This window comes from Serinus canaria, chromosome 10 (genome assembly GCF_022539315.1).
Source record: "Serinus canaria isolate serCan28SL12 chromosome 10, serCan2020, whole genome shotgun sequence".
Lineage (NCBI taxonomy): Eukaryota > Metazoa > Chordata > Aves > Passeriformes > Fringillidae > Serinus > Serinus canaria.
Genome location: NC_066324.1, coordinates 19,915,037 through 19,931,164, shown reverse-complemented (window position 1 = coordinate 19,931,164; position 16,128 = coordinate 19,915,037). Strand labels below are relative to the sequence as shown.

Sequence of the window (16,128 nt, the reverse complement as noted above, 5' to 3'; positions counted from 1 at the left end):
ACAGAGTCAATAATACCAGGAGCAGTGAGATGTCCCATTCATTCTTAGCCGATGTGAGAGTTTTTCCAGGAGTCAGTCATTTGTCAGCTGGCTGGCTAGTTACCACCTGCTTGATGGGAGAATGGTGTATCCATCTTTCTTTTCCTAAACTTTTAACAGCAAAACAGGAACATAGTAAGATGGTATATGGTGCTTCCCTCTTGGGTTCCAGTTTGTATTTTCACGAGAACATGTTAATTTATTTCTAGAGGTGTGGGCTGATACCATTGAGCATATTCTGTTATTTTCAAACCCCTTCTGCATATATATGATGTATTGTGTCAACCAGTCATCAGATGAGATCAGTAGGTGTCTTAACTGGGTATTACCTTCTTTAATAAGGCCCTGTGTCAACCTTTCTTGTGGGAAAGGCTTCTACCCAGCCTGGTAACAAATGTATTCATTGCTGCTATATCAGGCAAGGCACTTCCTTCCCTAATTTCTGTAGTGGCCTTGGTATGTGGCTGGACAATACATTACAGCAATTTCTCTGGGTAGCTGGAGCTGATTCCAACACTTGTGAATTTCTTCTCCACTTGATGCTCTTCCCCCCAATGATGTGAAAAATCCTCATTCTTTCCATAGCTTTGCCATTGTGTGGCATACAGAGAGTTTTTTGGCTCGTTTCCCTTTTCTCAGTTGTTCTGTACATGTCAGGGCTGCCAGTTCACCCTGTTCTTGCTGGGAGTGTGCCATGGTTGCAGGAAGCAATTAATACCCTTTATTTCTTCACAAGGTGAGGAGCCAGTCCCTCATCTTTACAGCTGGGTGTTTGTATGTCCCACGCCTGGTGCTGCTCCTGTTTGCAGAGCTGATAACTGATGGCAGAGAAGACTTTATTGTCTGAGGAATACTTATGCAAACAAGCACAATGGCTTAATAGGGAACACCCAGAGAAATCTCCAAAGAAAGCTCCATAAATTCCCTTCCTGTGGATTTATGGGGAGATTTTTCACAGATATTTATGGTTTCCCAGGTGCTTTGTTGTGACTCCTTTGCACAGATTTGAATGGCGTGCTCCAGGAGCTGATGAGAGGGGAACGTTGATGGGGCAGCCCAGTGTTCATACCAGGATGGTAATGATGGAAATGGCTCCTTAATCCCTTGGTGAATTCCTCTTGTGTGCAGCAGCTGGAGCTCTGCCAGCACCAGCTGAGAACCTGGAGAGGCTGGTGAGCAAGGCTGGGTGGATTTAGGTGGCCCTGATCAATGTAGATGGTCCTGGTGCAATGCCAGGGTAAGTGACCTGCCACAGCCCTGTCTGAACGTGCTGCCCCATCCACCCCTTCAGGGCTGGGCCACACAACACTGCCCTGCTGCTGTCCACAGCCAACCCACTGAACCACATCTCTTCTTCTCTTCCTTTCCAGGTTCCTTGCCTCACCAGCAGGTCCTTGTAGGATTTCAGCTCTGGTAAGTGCAGTTGTGTTTCCTCCTCACTGAATCTGTTGTGAAAGTGTCACATGGGGTTGGAAGGGCACTGGAGCTGGGCACCACCACTGCTCCCCAGGCAGGTGGAAGAGCCTGAGTGTGCTCCTGTTAAGGAGTCAGTTCCTGCTGCACTTCAACCCAGAGTTATTTCCCCTGTGTGTGAAAATACTCTGAGATGTGTCTGTCAGTGCCCTCCCATAGTCCATGAAGGGAAACAGTGTGGGCATCTTTAATCCTTCCTGGGTAATCTGTGTTGGATGGGAACTGAAAACTTTGGTGGTTGGCATGATGAATGTAATAAAAGCTGTGAGATAATTCCACTGGATGTGACTTTAGGGCACCTCAGGGGAACTGATGGGTGGAAGGAGAGCACAGCCTGTCTGGGGACCTTTGCACAGGAGCCAGGCTCAGAGGAGCATTTAGGACCTGGAAGAAATGTGATGCAGTCCTGGCTGCAAGCTAGTGTTGTCACCTGTAACCTTCCAGGAATGTGCTCCTCTCAAGCCACCCTCTCTGCCACCAGCCACCCAGCTGTGTCTCCTGAGGGACTAGTGGGTAGAAGGATAACATTTCTGGGATTTCTCAGGCTCACATCCCTGTGCCATTCAGTGTTTGATGTTTTCACCCTTCTGAAGTCCCCATGGGTTTTCTAACCTTACCTTTAACCCAGCAGAAAGGGTCCTGGTTCTATTCTGTACTGAGGTGAATTAGCAGAGGTGTCTTACAATCAGCATGGCTACCATGTATTGTGTCATCTTCACCTTTGTCCTCTTGATGTGGTTTTTTTTTTTAAGTATGCATTTATCAAAAAAGCAGCCTCTTTGTTTGATGCTATCTGTTGGTTTGATAATTAAGTCCCATGGAAGGCACTGACATCAGCCATGTGCTCAGGAATTTGCCACCAATGTCCCAGGATGCATGGCCTCGTTGAACTTGAAGGGTTTTCTTCAGCTGCAAATGGTTCACTACTTGGGGCCTAAAATTATTGAAGGGAGGACTGTTATGTGATCTCAGGGTTTTGGGGTACTGCTGGCATGACCTTGCTCTGAGACAGAGCTGTTCTACAACAGGGACACCACTGTCTGGGGCATATCTAACCATGGCAGGGGGCAAAGGAAGGTTGTGGATCTGGTGCCTAGGGAACTGCCCTGATGTCCTCTCCTTGTGCATCCCTCTCACTGGAGGGCATCGGGCATGGTGTGAGCTCACCCCAAAAGCTGCTCCTCACTCCAAAACTGTGCAGAGACTCCTCATCTGCGATGCTTTGCTCGTGACCTTGGCAGCCTCAGCGGGGAGCAGCTCAGGCCCTTGGGAGAGCTGTGCTGTGTTGAGGAAACATGGAGAAACGTTTCTCCACATTCCAGCACATGGAGAAACTCCAGCCAAGAGGTTGATGAACCGATCAAGTGATTTTTCTGTGTCAGTGCTGTGTTCCATTGGGAAGTGAACATATAGCTCTCTCTTCCCAGACAATTCCTGCAGGAGCAGCTCTGGCCACACTCCCTCCAGCAGGAAAAAGCAAGTGTCTATAGCTTCAGAGTGGGTACAGGCACGACAGGACCCATTGCTCCTCCAAAAAGGAGAGAAAGTGGAAAATGGCCTGGAGGAGGGGGCAGTGGGGGAGAAGTGGCCATGGTGGTAGAGCTGCCTCTCCTGACACAACGTAATCAGCTCATGGCTTCTACTCCCCAATCCTCTTACACCCCTCCCGTTGCACATCTCTCCCCAGATGTGGCCATGTGTGTTAGCAGAGATAAAAGCTCTCTTCCCACACGGGCTCTTCTTCCCCAGCATGCTTAATCATGAGCCAACGTGGCAAACAGCCTTCCTGAGAGGAGCCCCGGGCTTGGCTCTTCACTCTCCCTCCCTGCCTCCTGCCTTTTGCCTGGGCTCCCACTCTGCCTGCACCCCGGGGCTCCCCGCACGCCCCTGCAGCCTGCGCAGCCATCACGTGCCTCTGATAAATGAGCTTCATCTGCACCCACAATTAATCACATTGTCATGCTGGCAGAGGATGAGGCAGCTGCACCGAAATGCCTGAATCCCTGGCTAATTTATCACAGGGGCTGGATGCAGAGCTGCTCCGCAGCTCCTGCCGCATGGGGACATGCTCCGGAGAGGCAGATGTGACAAGGATCTGTGAGACCGGGGAGTGAATGCTCTCCTCCTCCCCAGAGCTCAGCCACTGATTTTCAACCAGGAGAACCTGGTGGGAGATTGCTGGTGCCCAGGAGGGCTGATGCTGCTGGTGACAGCCAGGCTCCTCCGAGCCACCTCAGACCTGGAAGCTGATGTGTCCTCCTGCACTGGAGCATGCTCGGGAACCTGGGGCAGAAGACTAATGAAGGAAATGGATATGAGGGAATTATTCCAGGATTTCCAAAGCTATGGTCTTTGTGGATGGTGGAAGCAGGAGGCAGCCAGCCAGGCTGACGTGTCTTGTTCACTTCATTGCTCCAGTTTTGCTCATCAGAAGCAAAATGTTCACTGGCTGTGCCCGTGGTGCCTGTGATGGGCTGGGATCAGCATGGAGAACCAGCTCCAGGGCCAAGGGCTTCCAGCTGGGCCAGTTCCTGTATAGGGTGTCAAGGATGGGGGCCAGTTGTGATGTTTGCTCCTGGTGTTGTGCATCTTTCTGGGATCCCCATCATCCTGCTTGCCAGCTGCTCCTCTCCACTTCAGTGTGGGTTTGCTGGGCAAACTCTCTTCTCCTAAGTCCATCCCTAGGACAGACGTGGGTTTCTCCAGTATAGACACCCTTGCTTGTCTTGTGGTAATTAATTACTGATTCCAGACCAGACTCAGCTCTGGAGTGCTCGTTAACTAATTGGATGCCTTCCAGCAAATCCCAGCAGTCCCTGCACGATGGGAAAGTCATGCATTCCTTGTCTGCTTCCTCATTGCTTTGTCCCCCCATGGTCGATGGGAGCACCTTGGAAGAGATCCACTGGGGCTGCTCTCCTGGAGCTGCAGAGGGCTGCTGGCAGCACAGCAGGGGCTTCCTTGGGGTGCATAATAATGGACAGCAAAGCAAAGCAACACACAGATGCCCCATACAGTGACTGGTGGCATCCTTTGCTGTGCTCCCAGCTGCTGGAAGAGGCTGGAAACCTGCTCTGCCCACTCGTCTCTAAGGGTTTCACACCAACTCTCTTTGCAGATGTTGTTGGATGTTGTTTTTTTCCTCAGTCTGGCAGAAGTGCTGGAAAACTGTTGTCCTGTGCAGTCTGAAGCTCTATGTTGCTCACGTTTTGCTGTCATGGGGGGATCTGGTCCCATGTTTTTAGAGAAAAGAGGCTTTTATGCATAAAATTGAGCTGGTGGTGCTCCCAGCAGCTTGCTCAGACAAAACAGTGAATGGCTATTGTTAAAACTTTAAATCTTAACTTACAAGGGCATGGACTCCCTTAGATCAGCCATAAGCTGGTGCACAGATACACATGGTGTTTTGAGGAGGGAGAAGGGGTGTTTTGGTCTCCTGTGCCTGTGAGGGCCCCCTGGGGTCTCTGGCCACTGGGCACCAGCAGTCATGGGCAGCTGAGCAAGAAACAGTGGAAAGCTCAGTCTGAGCATCTCTGAGCCTCATCCTCAGACCCTGCAGCCTGCTGTGCTGACCCAGGAGCTCTCCTGCCTCCTCACCTGTGTACTTCAGAGTGGACTTTGGGGCTGGGCTGTGCTTGTGACTCTATTTCCAGGCTCTTTGGAGAGGCAGATGTGTGCATGCCAGTGAGCAAGAGACAAGTCTGACCTGATGTTCATCCTTATTTCAACTCCCCCAGGACTTTTGGGGGATGATGCAGCCTTCTGTCAGCACAGAGGAAGAGTTACAGTTCTCTTGGCTCAGTTGTGTGTTCAGAGTGAGCTGCTGCCAAGGCAGGGGCTCCCCTGGGTGCCACCCCCTAGCCCTGGTGGCATGGTGATGGGTCCTAGTGCTCAGCACTGCTCAGCCTTGTCGAGGCTGCCTTATTTTTTCCCTATGCTCTCATTTTTTTAAGTCAGGGCTGCAGCTGAGGTTTTGTAGGCACCCCTTTGCCAAAACATGGCTGGCTTGTGCCTGCTGTTGAGTGGAGAGGCCAAGGAGGAGCTGGGAAGCAGCTGAGATGTGACATGGGGAATTGGGAGTTGTGTGGTGACACCAGTGCAAGAATTGGTCACACAGCTTAGGAAATTACACCTTGGGTTTCCAGAGAGTGTTGAGAGGGTGGAAGGCAGAGCCTGGAGCAGAGGGAGATGCTGGGAGACTCCAAGATGCCATTGCTTGGGCTGTGTGGGAAGGAGTGCTGAGGGTCAGTCCCAGGTCTCCCAGAGGTGGCTGGGACAGGGCAGGACCTCCTGCCAGAGTCAGGCCTGGAGCCACTGCTGGCTCTGCTCAGCATTTACCACCCCCTGGGCTGGGAGGGAGCCCAAACACCGCTCCAGGAATGGCTGAGAGGCATCCCCAGGAGTCCATGGGATGCTCCAAGGATGCTGAGCCACCTTAGCAGAGGGAAACACCTGTCTGCCCAGAGAAAAGACTCTTCCAGAGCGTGAGAGCGTGGGGAAAGCCTCTTGTGGCTGTTTGGAAGCACTTTGCAGTTGGAGGTGCCCAAGTCTTTAGGACTCAGACTGCAGTTTCTGAAAGGACCTGTTCCCTAGAGATTCAAAGTAACTGACTCTGCAGACTCCTGTGTACCAGCACGCAGGGCAGCACTCAAGGACTTGTCATGGCAGGGCTGACACCAGCCTGCTTTTTCCTAGGTGCAAATAACTGTGCCACAAATTACATCAGACCTTGCTATCCATTAACAACTGCTCCTTTGATCTTTTGACAGTGTGAAGGAACTGGAAGAGTTTCTTTGGGTCTAGTCCAGCCCCAGGGTAGTAAATTGGATATATCCTGTTCCTCTGTCTCTTGTAGAATCCATATGGATGTAATGGATTTAGTGACATCTTGCATTTTCCTCTGTTGGAACACAAATAATGGTATTTCACCCTGGCACCCAGTGGTGCAAAACCCCTGCACCCACATTTTGGAGAGGGCTGTGCTGTGTATCCCCACCTGTGCTCCTCTGAGCTCAGCCTCTGGGGGTTGGGCATGGTTTGAGAGGAGTTGGGCATGGTTTGTGTTTCCTTGAACCACTGCACTTTTGGACAGAGCTGGAAGCACCAGTCTCCCTGGCACGCCCCAAAGCCAGCTCCAGGGAGCTGAAATAACCTGGTGTGACTCTGCAGAGCCTGGTTTCTAGTCCCTGTCATTAAACACCCAGCTGTTGAGATCTTTTCTCTGAATTCAAATTGAGACTTGGCAGGCTCAGGTAGCAGGGAGCTCACCTCAGTGACCAGGAAGATCTCTTGAGCTCTTAAAGCAAACTCATCATCCCTCAGGAGGGATCTGAGTGTGCCAGAGATGCTTTCATGGGCTGAGCTGGTGAGACTGGGTGGGAAACTCTGCTGTGTTACTGCTGGTGTCCAGAGAGTGTTGAGAGGGTGGAAGGCAGAGCCTGGAGCAGAGGACATCGATGCTGGGAGACTCTCCCTGTCTCTCTCCTGAGAGACAGGTCTCCAGACACCAAAAGAAGTGTCCAGAGGGGTACATAGGGGCTGTATTTTGTGCTGAGATGTTGAAGGGAGAAGAGGGCTCAGCATCTGGAGATTTTCCAGGCAATGCCTGAGCTGAGCCTAAGGATAACCACCTCTTCACACTGGAGCTGGCAGGAGAAGATGGCTGCTCCCCTAAATTCCAGATTTGTCCATCACTAGCGATAATGCACCGAGAAATAAATGTCACTTACAAAATTGATGGGAGAGCAGCTTTGCTAGTCTCCTTTTTTAAGGTTATACTAAAAATTAAACCACATTCCGCCCCAAGGGGGAGCGGCAGGCTGTCACCGTAACAAATGTGCCGGTGTGTCACGGAGCAGCACACATGTGTGTGCACGCTGCGTTCGAGAGGCAGGGCGGCGCAAACCGAGCCGCTCACGTGGCTGCTTAGCTGAGGAAAATCGTTATTTTTATATTTACACTTTATATGGCATGTAAAAAAATAAAAAAATAAGGAAAAAAAAATAACAAACATAAAAAGAAAAACATCGGAGAGTTACACAAGCTCAAAACCGAGTTCCCACTATAAAACCTGCCGCGTGAATTCTGCATGCAGCGGAAGCTCGGGCTCCTCACGGCTGCGGGCACACATGGCACGGCCTCCCGCTCACGTAGAGCATCCCATCCCGGCAGCATGGGCGGGATGGGATCCCGCATCCCCATGGCGTAGGCACCATCAGCTGGCAGAAGGTTTTTTCTAAGGTTAAGCAGGGATCAGCGTGGCTTTGAGGACTGTTTTCCCTCCTCGCCCCGAGCGTTCGCGGTCCGGCTCTGCCGGGCGCTCCCGTGCCGCGTGTCGGGCTGGGGGCTGGGGGACTTTCACCGGCTCTGGCAGCGCAGCTAATGCGATTTAGGGCTTTTCTCACCCTCCGCTCAGCGCTCATTAACATTCCCCTGCTAAGGAGTTTAGAAACGTCGCCTCGTCTCGCCGCAGCTTTGGTTTGAGACGGGCGGGCGGTGCAGGGGGGAAGGCGCCCCGGCCCTGTGGGATCTGTCCGGGCAGCCACAGGGTCACAGAGGGAGGGGACGTGGCCCCTGCAATGCAGTGCAGTGCCACCAAAGAGTCCTATTTCTGCCGGGCGCTGGGAGCTGGGCAAGGCAGATGCCCTGGTTGAGGGAGGGTGAGGCTGCCCGCCTGCCAACGGAGACCTACAAACAGCTCCTCCGTGGTGTCACAGCCCCGTCCTCTGCGCAGGCAGGGAGAGAACCCAATTTTGGAAGCCTCCTTCCCAGATCTCACAATCGAGAATCAGGAGAGATATTTTTATTTGGTCTTACAAGTAGGTCTTGAGACGTCTCTAAGTGGGTGCTTCATGGTCTGCGTAGAAACAAAACCCTCCCATGCGCCACCCAAAGCCCTTCACAGCAGCCAGCCCGAGGCTTTGCCCTGCTGCCTCTACTCTGTGCTCTCCTTTTGCTCCATGTCCCTGGCTAGCTCTCCTGGGGGCACCCAGAGCAGCCTGACACGAGTTCTGACCCCTGCCCAGCAAAATTTGATGCAGGAAATGCTTCTAGACTTTCTGTGGTGGGTCCCAGATGTCTTTTTAGTCACCTGAAATGTGTCAGTCTGTGTTGAACCAAAGAAGAAAAGTGTGCTTGATGATTTTTTTCCCCCTGAATATTTTAATTCTTCCATCCAGAAAACCTGATTCTCCCATGGAAATTGTGTTTCCTGTTTGAAAACAGGTTGTTAACACGCCACTCAGCACTACAGAAGGCTGCTTTTCCAGGGGCTAATACCTGAAGATTGACTGATTTCAATATCTAGCACGCTACATCCTCTGATTCAGCCTTTTCCTTGCATCATCAGGGCTTTTGTGCTTTTCCTTTCTCCGATGTGGATCCTCTGGTGCCTTACAAGACCCAGGCTCCTTCTGCAGCCTGGCTCAGCTGAGCCAAGCAAGACCTCTTCACTCTGTCTGCCTGGCTATTTCCATGAAACCTCCAGGAATTTAATAACTTTGAGATTTTCAGCTGTCACTCACAAGCTGTTGAATTTGACTGCTGAGTTAGAGAGTAATTAGGGTAGACAGACAACACGTGGAGCACGTGATGGCACAAGACTTGTTTTCTTAAGGAAACCACACCAACAAAAAAAGGAAAAAAGATCTAAAAATACCTCTTTTCATTTTTTTTGCCTGTTCTACCTGCAGATAGCTCTTGACTGGCAGTAAGGGAACATGGGCTGCCTTAGGGTGGTGACACCCAGGACTGGGTGCTGTGTGGGAAGGATGGGTGTCCTTGTCCCTGCAGTCCTTGGGGACACTGGGCTGAGAGCTCAGCATGGGGACTCTGGTCCCTTTGAGATGACATTGGGTTTGAATGAAGGATGTGACACGAGCATCTCCAGCAGTGCTGTGCTATTTCAGGGCAAACCCATCAACTCAGAACCATCTTTTGTAAATAAAGGAGGTTTTAATTAAAACCACAAATTGTTAACAGTCTGGTACACTGCACATTCTGCCAAATAGCAAAGCATTCTTGAAAGTACCTGTTAAAATACTGAATGGTGCTGCCATTAAAGGATTTTGTCTGGTTGACCAAAGGTCTGTGTCCTGCTGCAGGACACTGGAGGTGTGCAGGATGTTGGCTGAAGCAGCCAACATTGGGTTTGGAGGTGATGCCTGATTGCTTTGTGTGCCCTGTCTTGCCCTTTGGAAGGGGGACCTCAGCATCAGGAGCAAAGGGTGGGCAGGGTTGTGCTGAGGGAGCTGCTAAGCCTCTTACTGTGTTGGGAGGAATGGAAGATGCTGCCCAAGGCTTGTAGTGGAGCCTCATGCTGCAGGCAGAAACAGGCAGGAGGAGAAGGACGAGAGCTGGTGATGAAGGCTGCAGTTCCTGGTCGAATCACTGCCCTCCAGGGGCCAGCTTTGTGTCTGGGATGCTCAGAGAAACCCAGCCCCACACAGCTGCCTGCCTGTGCCAGCTTTTATTCCCTTTACCCGCTCCTCTCTCTCAGCGCTGGCGGGCAGCCCAGTGCCAGGCTTTTTATGGTTTTCTTTTTGTCTTTTTCAATGAGAATAAATCTTTTATCTGTTGACTGTGAGACTGTGCTGCAAACAGAGTCGTACAGATCTTGTGGGTTTTTATAGCCACCTCCATCTTCCAGGCTGATGGTTTGCAGCTTGGTCAGTGCCCAGAGCGGGCACTGCTGGCTTGGGTGGAGATTAACCCCAGCTGCTCCGTACTGGAGACTGAGATGCAGGGATGGAGACCTGCCCTGCCACCCCCATGATGTCTCTGCTTGCCTTGTACTGAGTGTAAGAGGAAAGGGGAAGCATGTGGCTGGAAAGAGGCAGACACAGAGCAAGGAAAACCAGATAATTTTGCTTAATTATGACTGACTGTGACAGCCTGCATCTTTAGTTTGAAAAGTATCTGTGAGGTATGGGCTGCTTCTCTCAAACAGGATAATTATGTTAATTAAAATGCTTTCTTTATGGCAGTTCTGATTAATAAAAACAGTTCCAGTGCTCTCTTTAAACGCGCTAACCTTCTGTTGTGCGGGAAAACTGGCTTTTCTCAGCAATTTATGACTTTTAAAACAGATTAGAGTGGGACAGCCTGCTGCTTTCACACAGTAACGCTTCCTCCCCGGGGGAGAGCAAGGCAGCCCACCAGCACAGTGCCCTGCTCGTGGGGAACAGACGGAGCAGAGCACTCGGGCAGCGACGCCGGAGCAGGCAGCAACATGTGCCCGTGTGGGAGCGAGGGATGGGAGGCGTCAGAGAGCTCTGCCAGAGTGCCAGGGAATAAAAATACCACTTATTTCTCTAATTGCTGTTTATTTCCTCTGTAAAGTATTGCGATAATTAACAAGCTCCCAATTAAGAAAAAATTGTGTGTAGAGGAAAAGCAGGTACGGGTGCCAAGAGAGCTGGGTTTGTGCCAGAGCGTGGTGAGGGGCAGTGGTGGTGGGTCCCTCTTGCTGACCACAAGTGGGATGGGGTCCTTTGGGGACTCCAGCACTCTGCAGGATGTGGTGATTTCCCAGTTCCTCACTGGACATCTCTCCCAAGATGATGGTTGTGCTTCTAGAGGTTTGAAAGCTTAGGAGCTCATCTGACCACTGGTGTGGCTGCCTCGTGTTTGGCTGGTTTGCTGGTCCTTGAAGGGGTTTATTTCCTGCACATGGAGGTTCAAGAGGCTCAAGGTTGAGCAGAGTGGGTTTGGAGAGGAGCTGAGCATCCAGCACTCTCCTGAAAAGCAGTGGCAAATTGGGAGGGCTTGGTATCTCTGCAGATAGCTCTGAAAATATAACCAACAGGCACCCCAGTGTTCCTAAGGAAGGTGGGTTTGCCACACACTTGTCCACAGATGTCAGTCCCCAGCCAGATCCATGTTCCCACTGTGGCAAGGAGGTTTTGTGTCCCCACCACCCCTTTTCCTTTTTCCACATCTTTCCCCTGCTGGCAGCTGGTGCCTTAGGCTGGGCCAGATGCTGGAGCAAAACGTGAAGCAGTTCTTAGCTGCCACTTCCCAGGCCCAGCAGGGGACTCTTACACAGGGGTAGTGACTTACCTTGGGTCCCTTCCCTTCCTCTATGCCCAGGAAGGGACCAGCACCTCAGCAGCCCATCCTCAGGTTTGGGGAGTGCTGCTGAGCCCTCTGCTTTGGCAGGTGCTTTGAGAAGCGTGACACCATCCTTCTGCCCTGAAGGTAGCTGGCCAGAGGAGTTTGGGTCTGTTCTGCCCTGCTCCTCTAGGAGAGAGGGAAAGTGAGTGCTTGTCCCTGACCCTGTGAAATGCTGCATGTGACCAACAGCCCTTGCCTAAAGCATTAGTGTGCCATCAAGCTGTGACTCCTGATGTAGAGCTGATTGACTTCACTGGGTTTGCTCGACCTGGTGAACTGTTGGCAGGCAGACCCCCTCCCCCTCTCTTGCCATGTTTGAAGTATTTTGGGAAGGATTGGCGTGGGAGATGGGGAGTAAAAACACCTAGGGGTGTGGAGTACAGGCCAAGGGAGGGTGGTGAGGGGCTGTGGGGTGAGGTCCCTGCACATATCCAGCAAGGCAGCTTTGCCCCTTGGTGTTTGCAACCCGCAGATCTTGGTGAGCAGTGCAGTCATGCAGGGAATTATCCAGAGCTTCCCTGCAGGTTATCCCACCCTTGGGGAGTGGGGGGGGGGGGGCAGCAGCCACCCCAGCATGGCTCAGCCCCTGGCACAGCCCTTTCCTTGCCCTGCAGGCTCAGCTGGGGCTGGCTCTGCTCTGCTCTGCTCCTCTCCTCGCTGCCCCGTTTACCTCTGCTATATTTACATGTCTATTTTATGATTTCAATTTTTAATGCTTCTGCTCTTTGAAGATGCTTAATGCTTTGGAGTGGAACATTTTCTTCTGAGTCCTGAGTGCCAACTGAGGACAGACCAATAAATCAACTAATAACTGGAACCTCATTTTCTGCTCCCATGGCTGTGAGTTAACCCTCCTTGTGCCTCCAGGGCTCTCCTGGTGCTTCCCATCTCCCTGGGCAGGAGAGCTGCCTGTGCCAACACCCTTTTGCTGGGCAATATCAGGCCTTTGGGATTCCCATGCTGGGCTCTATCTTAAGTGGTGGTTTCTGGCTGTATCTTAAGTCATGGTTACAAGCTGCCACCTTCTTTACTTTCCTGTCACCACTGGTCCCAATGCCTTATTGGGTCAGCAGAGCTAGAGATTAGCAAGGCAGCCTGTAGAGAGTGGGCAGCATGGTGGCTGGGTCTGGCAAATCGCCCAGTGAGACCCAGGCTGTTCCAAAGCTCCTCAGGATGGGACAGCCAAGTGCCATCTTTGTGATGCCACAAAATTCAGCACCTCTAACTGTGCTCTGCAGAAATGATGTCCAGCCACTTCCTCGCTGCTTGCACAGGGAACTCTTGCTCTGCTGACAACTTGTGGCAGAACTGGAGGAGCACCTCAGGAAGGCCTCCCATGTCCCTTTCCCTGGCAGCTGGAGCTGATGAATCCCCAGCACAGGAAAACATGCTCTGCACTCTGGGTCTACCAGAAAGTGGCAGACCTCAGGTAAATAATCTTTCCAGCTATTCAGCCTAACCCCCAGGGGCTGAGGACTTTCCACACTGCTGCCTTCATTAGCCCAACTCTATTTCCTGTTCTCATTCATCTCAATAATATCTAATCCTTTAAAGAAGCACCTGCTTTTACCTGTGTCTCTGTGCTTTGAAAAGGCAGGTGTCTGCTAAGGAAAGCAGGAGCCTCTCTTGAATGGGAAAATGTAAACCCCCTCCCTCCAAATTATTGTAATTTTGAAATTAAAGGGCTCTCGGGCAAAGATAGGAATAACAGTTATTTTATTAGGAAAAAAAACAAAACAGTAATACAAACCAACACTGACAGAGTCAGAATCCAGCCTGACCCCCTGTGTGTCAGGGTGGTGGCACAGTCCCATCCCAGGGGGGCTCAGGGTGGTGACACAGTCCCATCCCAGGGGGGCTCAGGGTGGTGGCACAGTCCCATCCCAGGGGGCTCAGGGTGGTGGCACAGTCCCATCCCAGGGGGGCTCAGGTTGGTGGCACAGTCCCATCCCAGGGTGGCTCAGGCTGGTGGCACAGTCCCATCCCAGGGGGGCTCAGGGTGGTGGCACAGTCCCATCCCAGGGGGGCTCAGGGTGGTGGCACAGTCCCATCCCAGGGGGGCTCAGGGTGGTGGCACAGTCCCATCCCAGGGTAGCTCAGGGTGGTGGCACAGTCCCATCCCAGGGGGGCTCAGCCCTCCTGCAGTGCCAGCTGTGGTTCTGCTGGAGCAGGGATCCTGCACAAGGGGGGAGTTTTCCTCTGCAGCTCCAGGGCTGCTGGAGATGGGCCTGCTGTCCCTCTGGGAATGCAGGGCAGCAGAAAGCTGCTCCTCTGGGAATGCAGTGGGCAAAGGCTGCTGGGCTGTTCCCAGGTCAGATTGGATCCAGGTAGGAATGCTTGGCTCCTCCCCTGGGTGGAGCATCTCCCAATGGGATGGTGGGATTTGATCAGCCAGGCAGGGTCACTCCCTGGCCGTGGACAGCAGAGATCTCCTGGAGAGAGGATTGGTTGTGGGAGAGATAAAGAAAACTGTCCCATGAACAGAAAAGAACTGCCCCACCTCTGACAGATGGCAATTGAATACACACCCCCAGCCACATCTTGCATTTGTAACATAAGACAACCTCATCCTGCAGCAAGGTCTGCAGGATCCTTGCAGGACATCTGTGTTTCCCCTCTGCATGTCCACAACTGCAGGCTTGAGGATTCAGGTGCTAGCCCTGCTCTCAAGATACCTTCCCTGAGACAGGCTGCTGGCCTTACCTTGCTCTAACACTTTATTGCCTGTTGAATTATGAAAGCACTGCTCATATCACCTGGCAGATGGCCACAGAGCTGCCTCTCAGCTGCTCTTTAACTCCTGACTCCCAGGTGTTGCATGCATTACCCTTGGCTGCTCTGCAGCTGGAGCCAGGCTGTGCCCGTGGGCTGTGCTAACGTGGGGTGCCAGGGCCCTGGGGAAGCCCTGGCCTTGCAGAAAGCAGCCATCCCTGGGCCCTGCTCCCCTCAGGGGGCTCTGGTGCTGTGCAGTGGGCTGGGGGGGTCCCCAGGGCCAGCAGCATGTGGGGCTGGACACACCAGTGTGCTCTGGGGAGCCCTGCCAGGCAGGACAGCTTGGCATCCCCATGTCCTGGGCCCACGAGGCCCTCTGGTCTCTCCACACCCTGGCATCAGCTGGGTGCCCTTAGCACTGCTGATCCAGAGCAGAAATGGGCTTCACAGGGCTCCATGGCTTCCTGATGAAGTGCTGGACCTTCATTAAATGCTCTGTGAGCCAGGCACATCTCCTGGTACCCCTCCTCTGCCACAGAAGCAGGGCTGCAGAGCAGTTAACCAAGGCCATGCCATTGCCCACCTTTGTTTTTTGTCTCTGATGCTCCTGGGAGCTGGAACCCCACAGACACATCTGCAGGAGCTGGGGCTGCACTGCAGGTGCCCAGTGACAGCCAGGAGTGGGCTCAGCCAGGGTGTGATTCCCTCTTTTGCTGTCAGAAGTGATTTGTCCCTAGGGAGCTCTCACAATCCTTGCTTTGGCACAGCCTGGCCCCCAGCTAGCGTTGTTTTGGCAAACCAGGAGTGCCCAGGGCTGGTTGGCAGAGCTGCTGTGGTGCAGAGCTGATGGATCAGACTGCCCAGTGCCATCTCCTGCGTTCCCAGTGAGTGCTGGGAGAGGGTGGGGAAGGGAGCAGGGCCCTTCTTCCAGCCTTGTGCTCGGTTGCTCTCTGATGGCCCATCTTGTGTTTATCCATAATTACATTGTGGTGAGGGCTACAGTTTCCAAACCCATACACAAATGCTTAATAACCCATGGGAATGTTTTCCCATTCGTTAAGGGGCACAGGCTGGGTCCATTTCCCCTGGTCCTGCTCAAGCCAAGCGTGGGGCAGCATCTCAAAGCTGGTCCCCTCCCTGCTGGGGACCTGCCCTCAAGTGACACCACCTCTTTCCCCTGCATCATCCATCAGGCACTCTGGAAATGGAGGCAGAGGGTACCAGGGGTAAAATTTTCCATTGGAAAACAAATTTTTTATCAAACTACATTATCAGAATCAGCAGGTAGCCATGGAGCCAACATTCAGGTGGGAGAATATTGAAGCAAATAATTCTGGCTTCTCTCTGTTGACAGTGTCCAGGAAATTCAAATGTGTCTCTTTGATTTGATGTGTTTTGACTTTTATGTTTTAATTTAATATCCAGGTTGTATTTAACATTTTATTATGGTTCGTGCTTGAGAAATTAAATACTTTTCCCCTTACTGCAGCAGAATTCCTGAATATTTCCCACTGAAATGCCAGGGCTTGGGTTTTTCCTGAGTCCTGTCCTGCAGGTGATTTTGATTCACTTGAGTTTAGTGCTAGACAAAACTTTTCAGTTTGGAACCTTGCACAAACCAGATACTGGTTTCTATTAGACAGCTTCTGAAAATTCATGGCTTTTTGGTTACATGTGCCTTGGCAATACCCTGGAGCAGGTTTGGGGATCTGGGGAAGCAGCACGTGGCCTTGTCTGGTACTTGGAGGTGCTGCAGAGGCAATGTAGAGGTAAATTTATTTATGGCTTTGA

The 16,128-nt window shown here is 52.1% G+C and overlaps 1 protein-coding gene across 1 annotated transcript in view; it reads left to right on the top strand.

Annotated features, from left to right (window-relative positions):
- LOC103823181 (uncharacterized) overlaps nt 1–16,128 on the top strand; it is a 115,370-nt gene that overhangs the window by 66,516 nt on the left and 32,726 nt on the right. Inside the window, exon 4 of the mRNA XM_050978567.1 lies at nt 1,410–1,452. Within this exon, the coding sequence (XP_050834524.1) occupies nt 1,410–1,452 (43 nt within the window). The remainder of the gene's footprint in view (nt 1–1,409; nt 1,453–16,128) is intronic.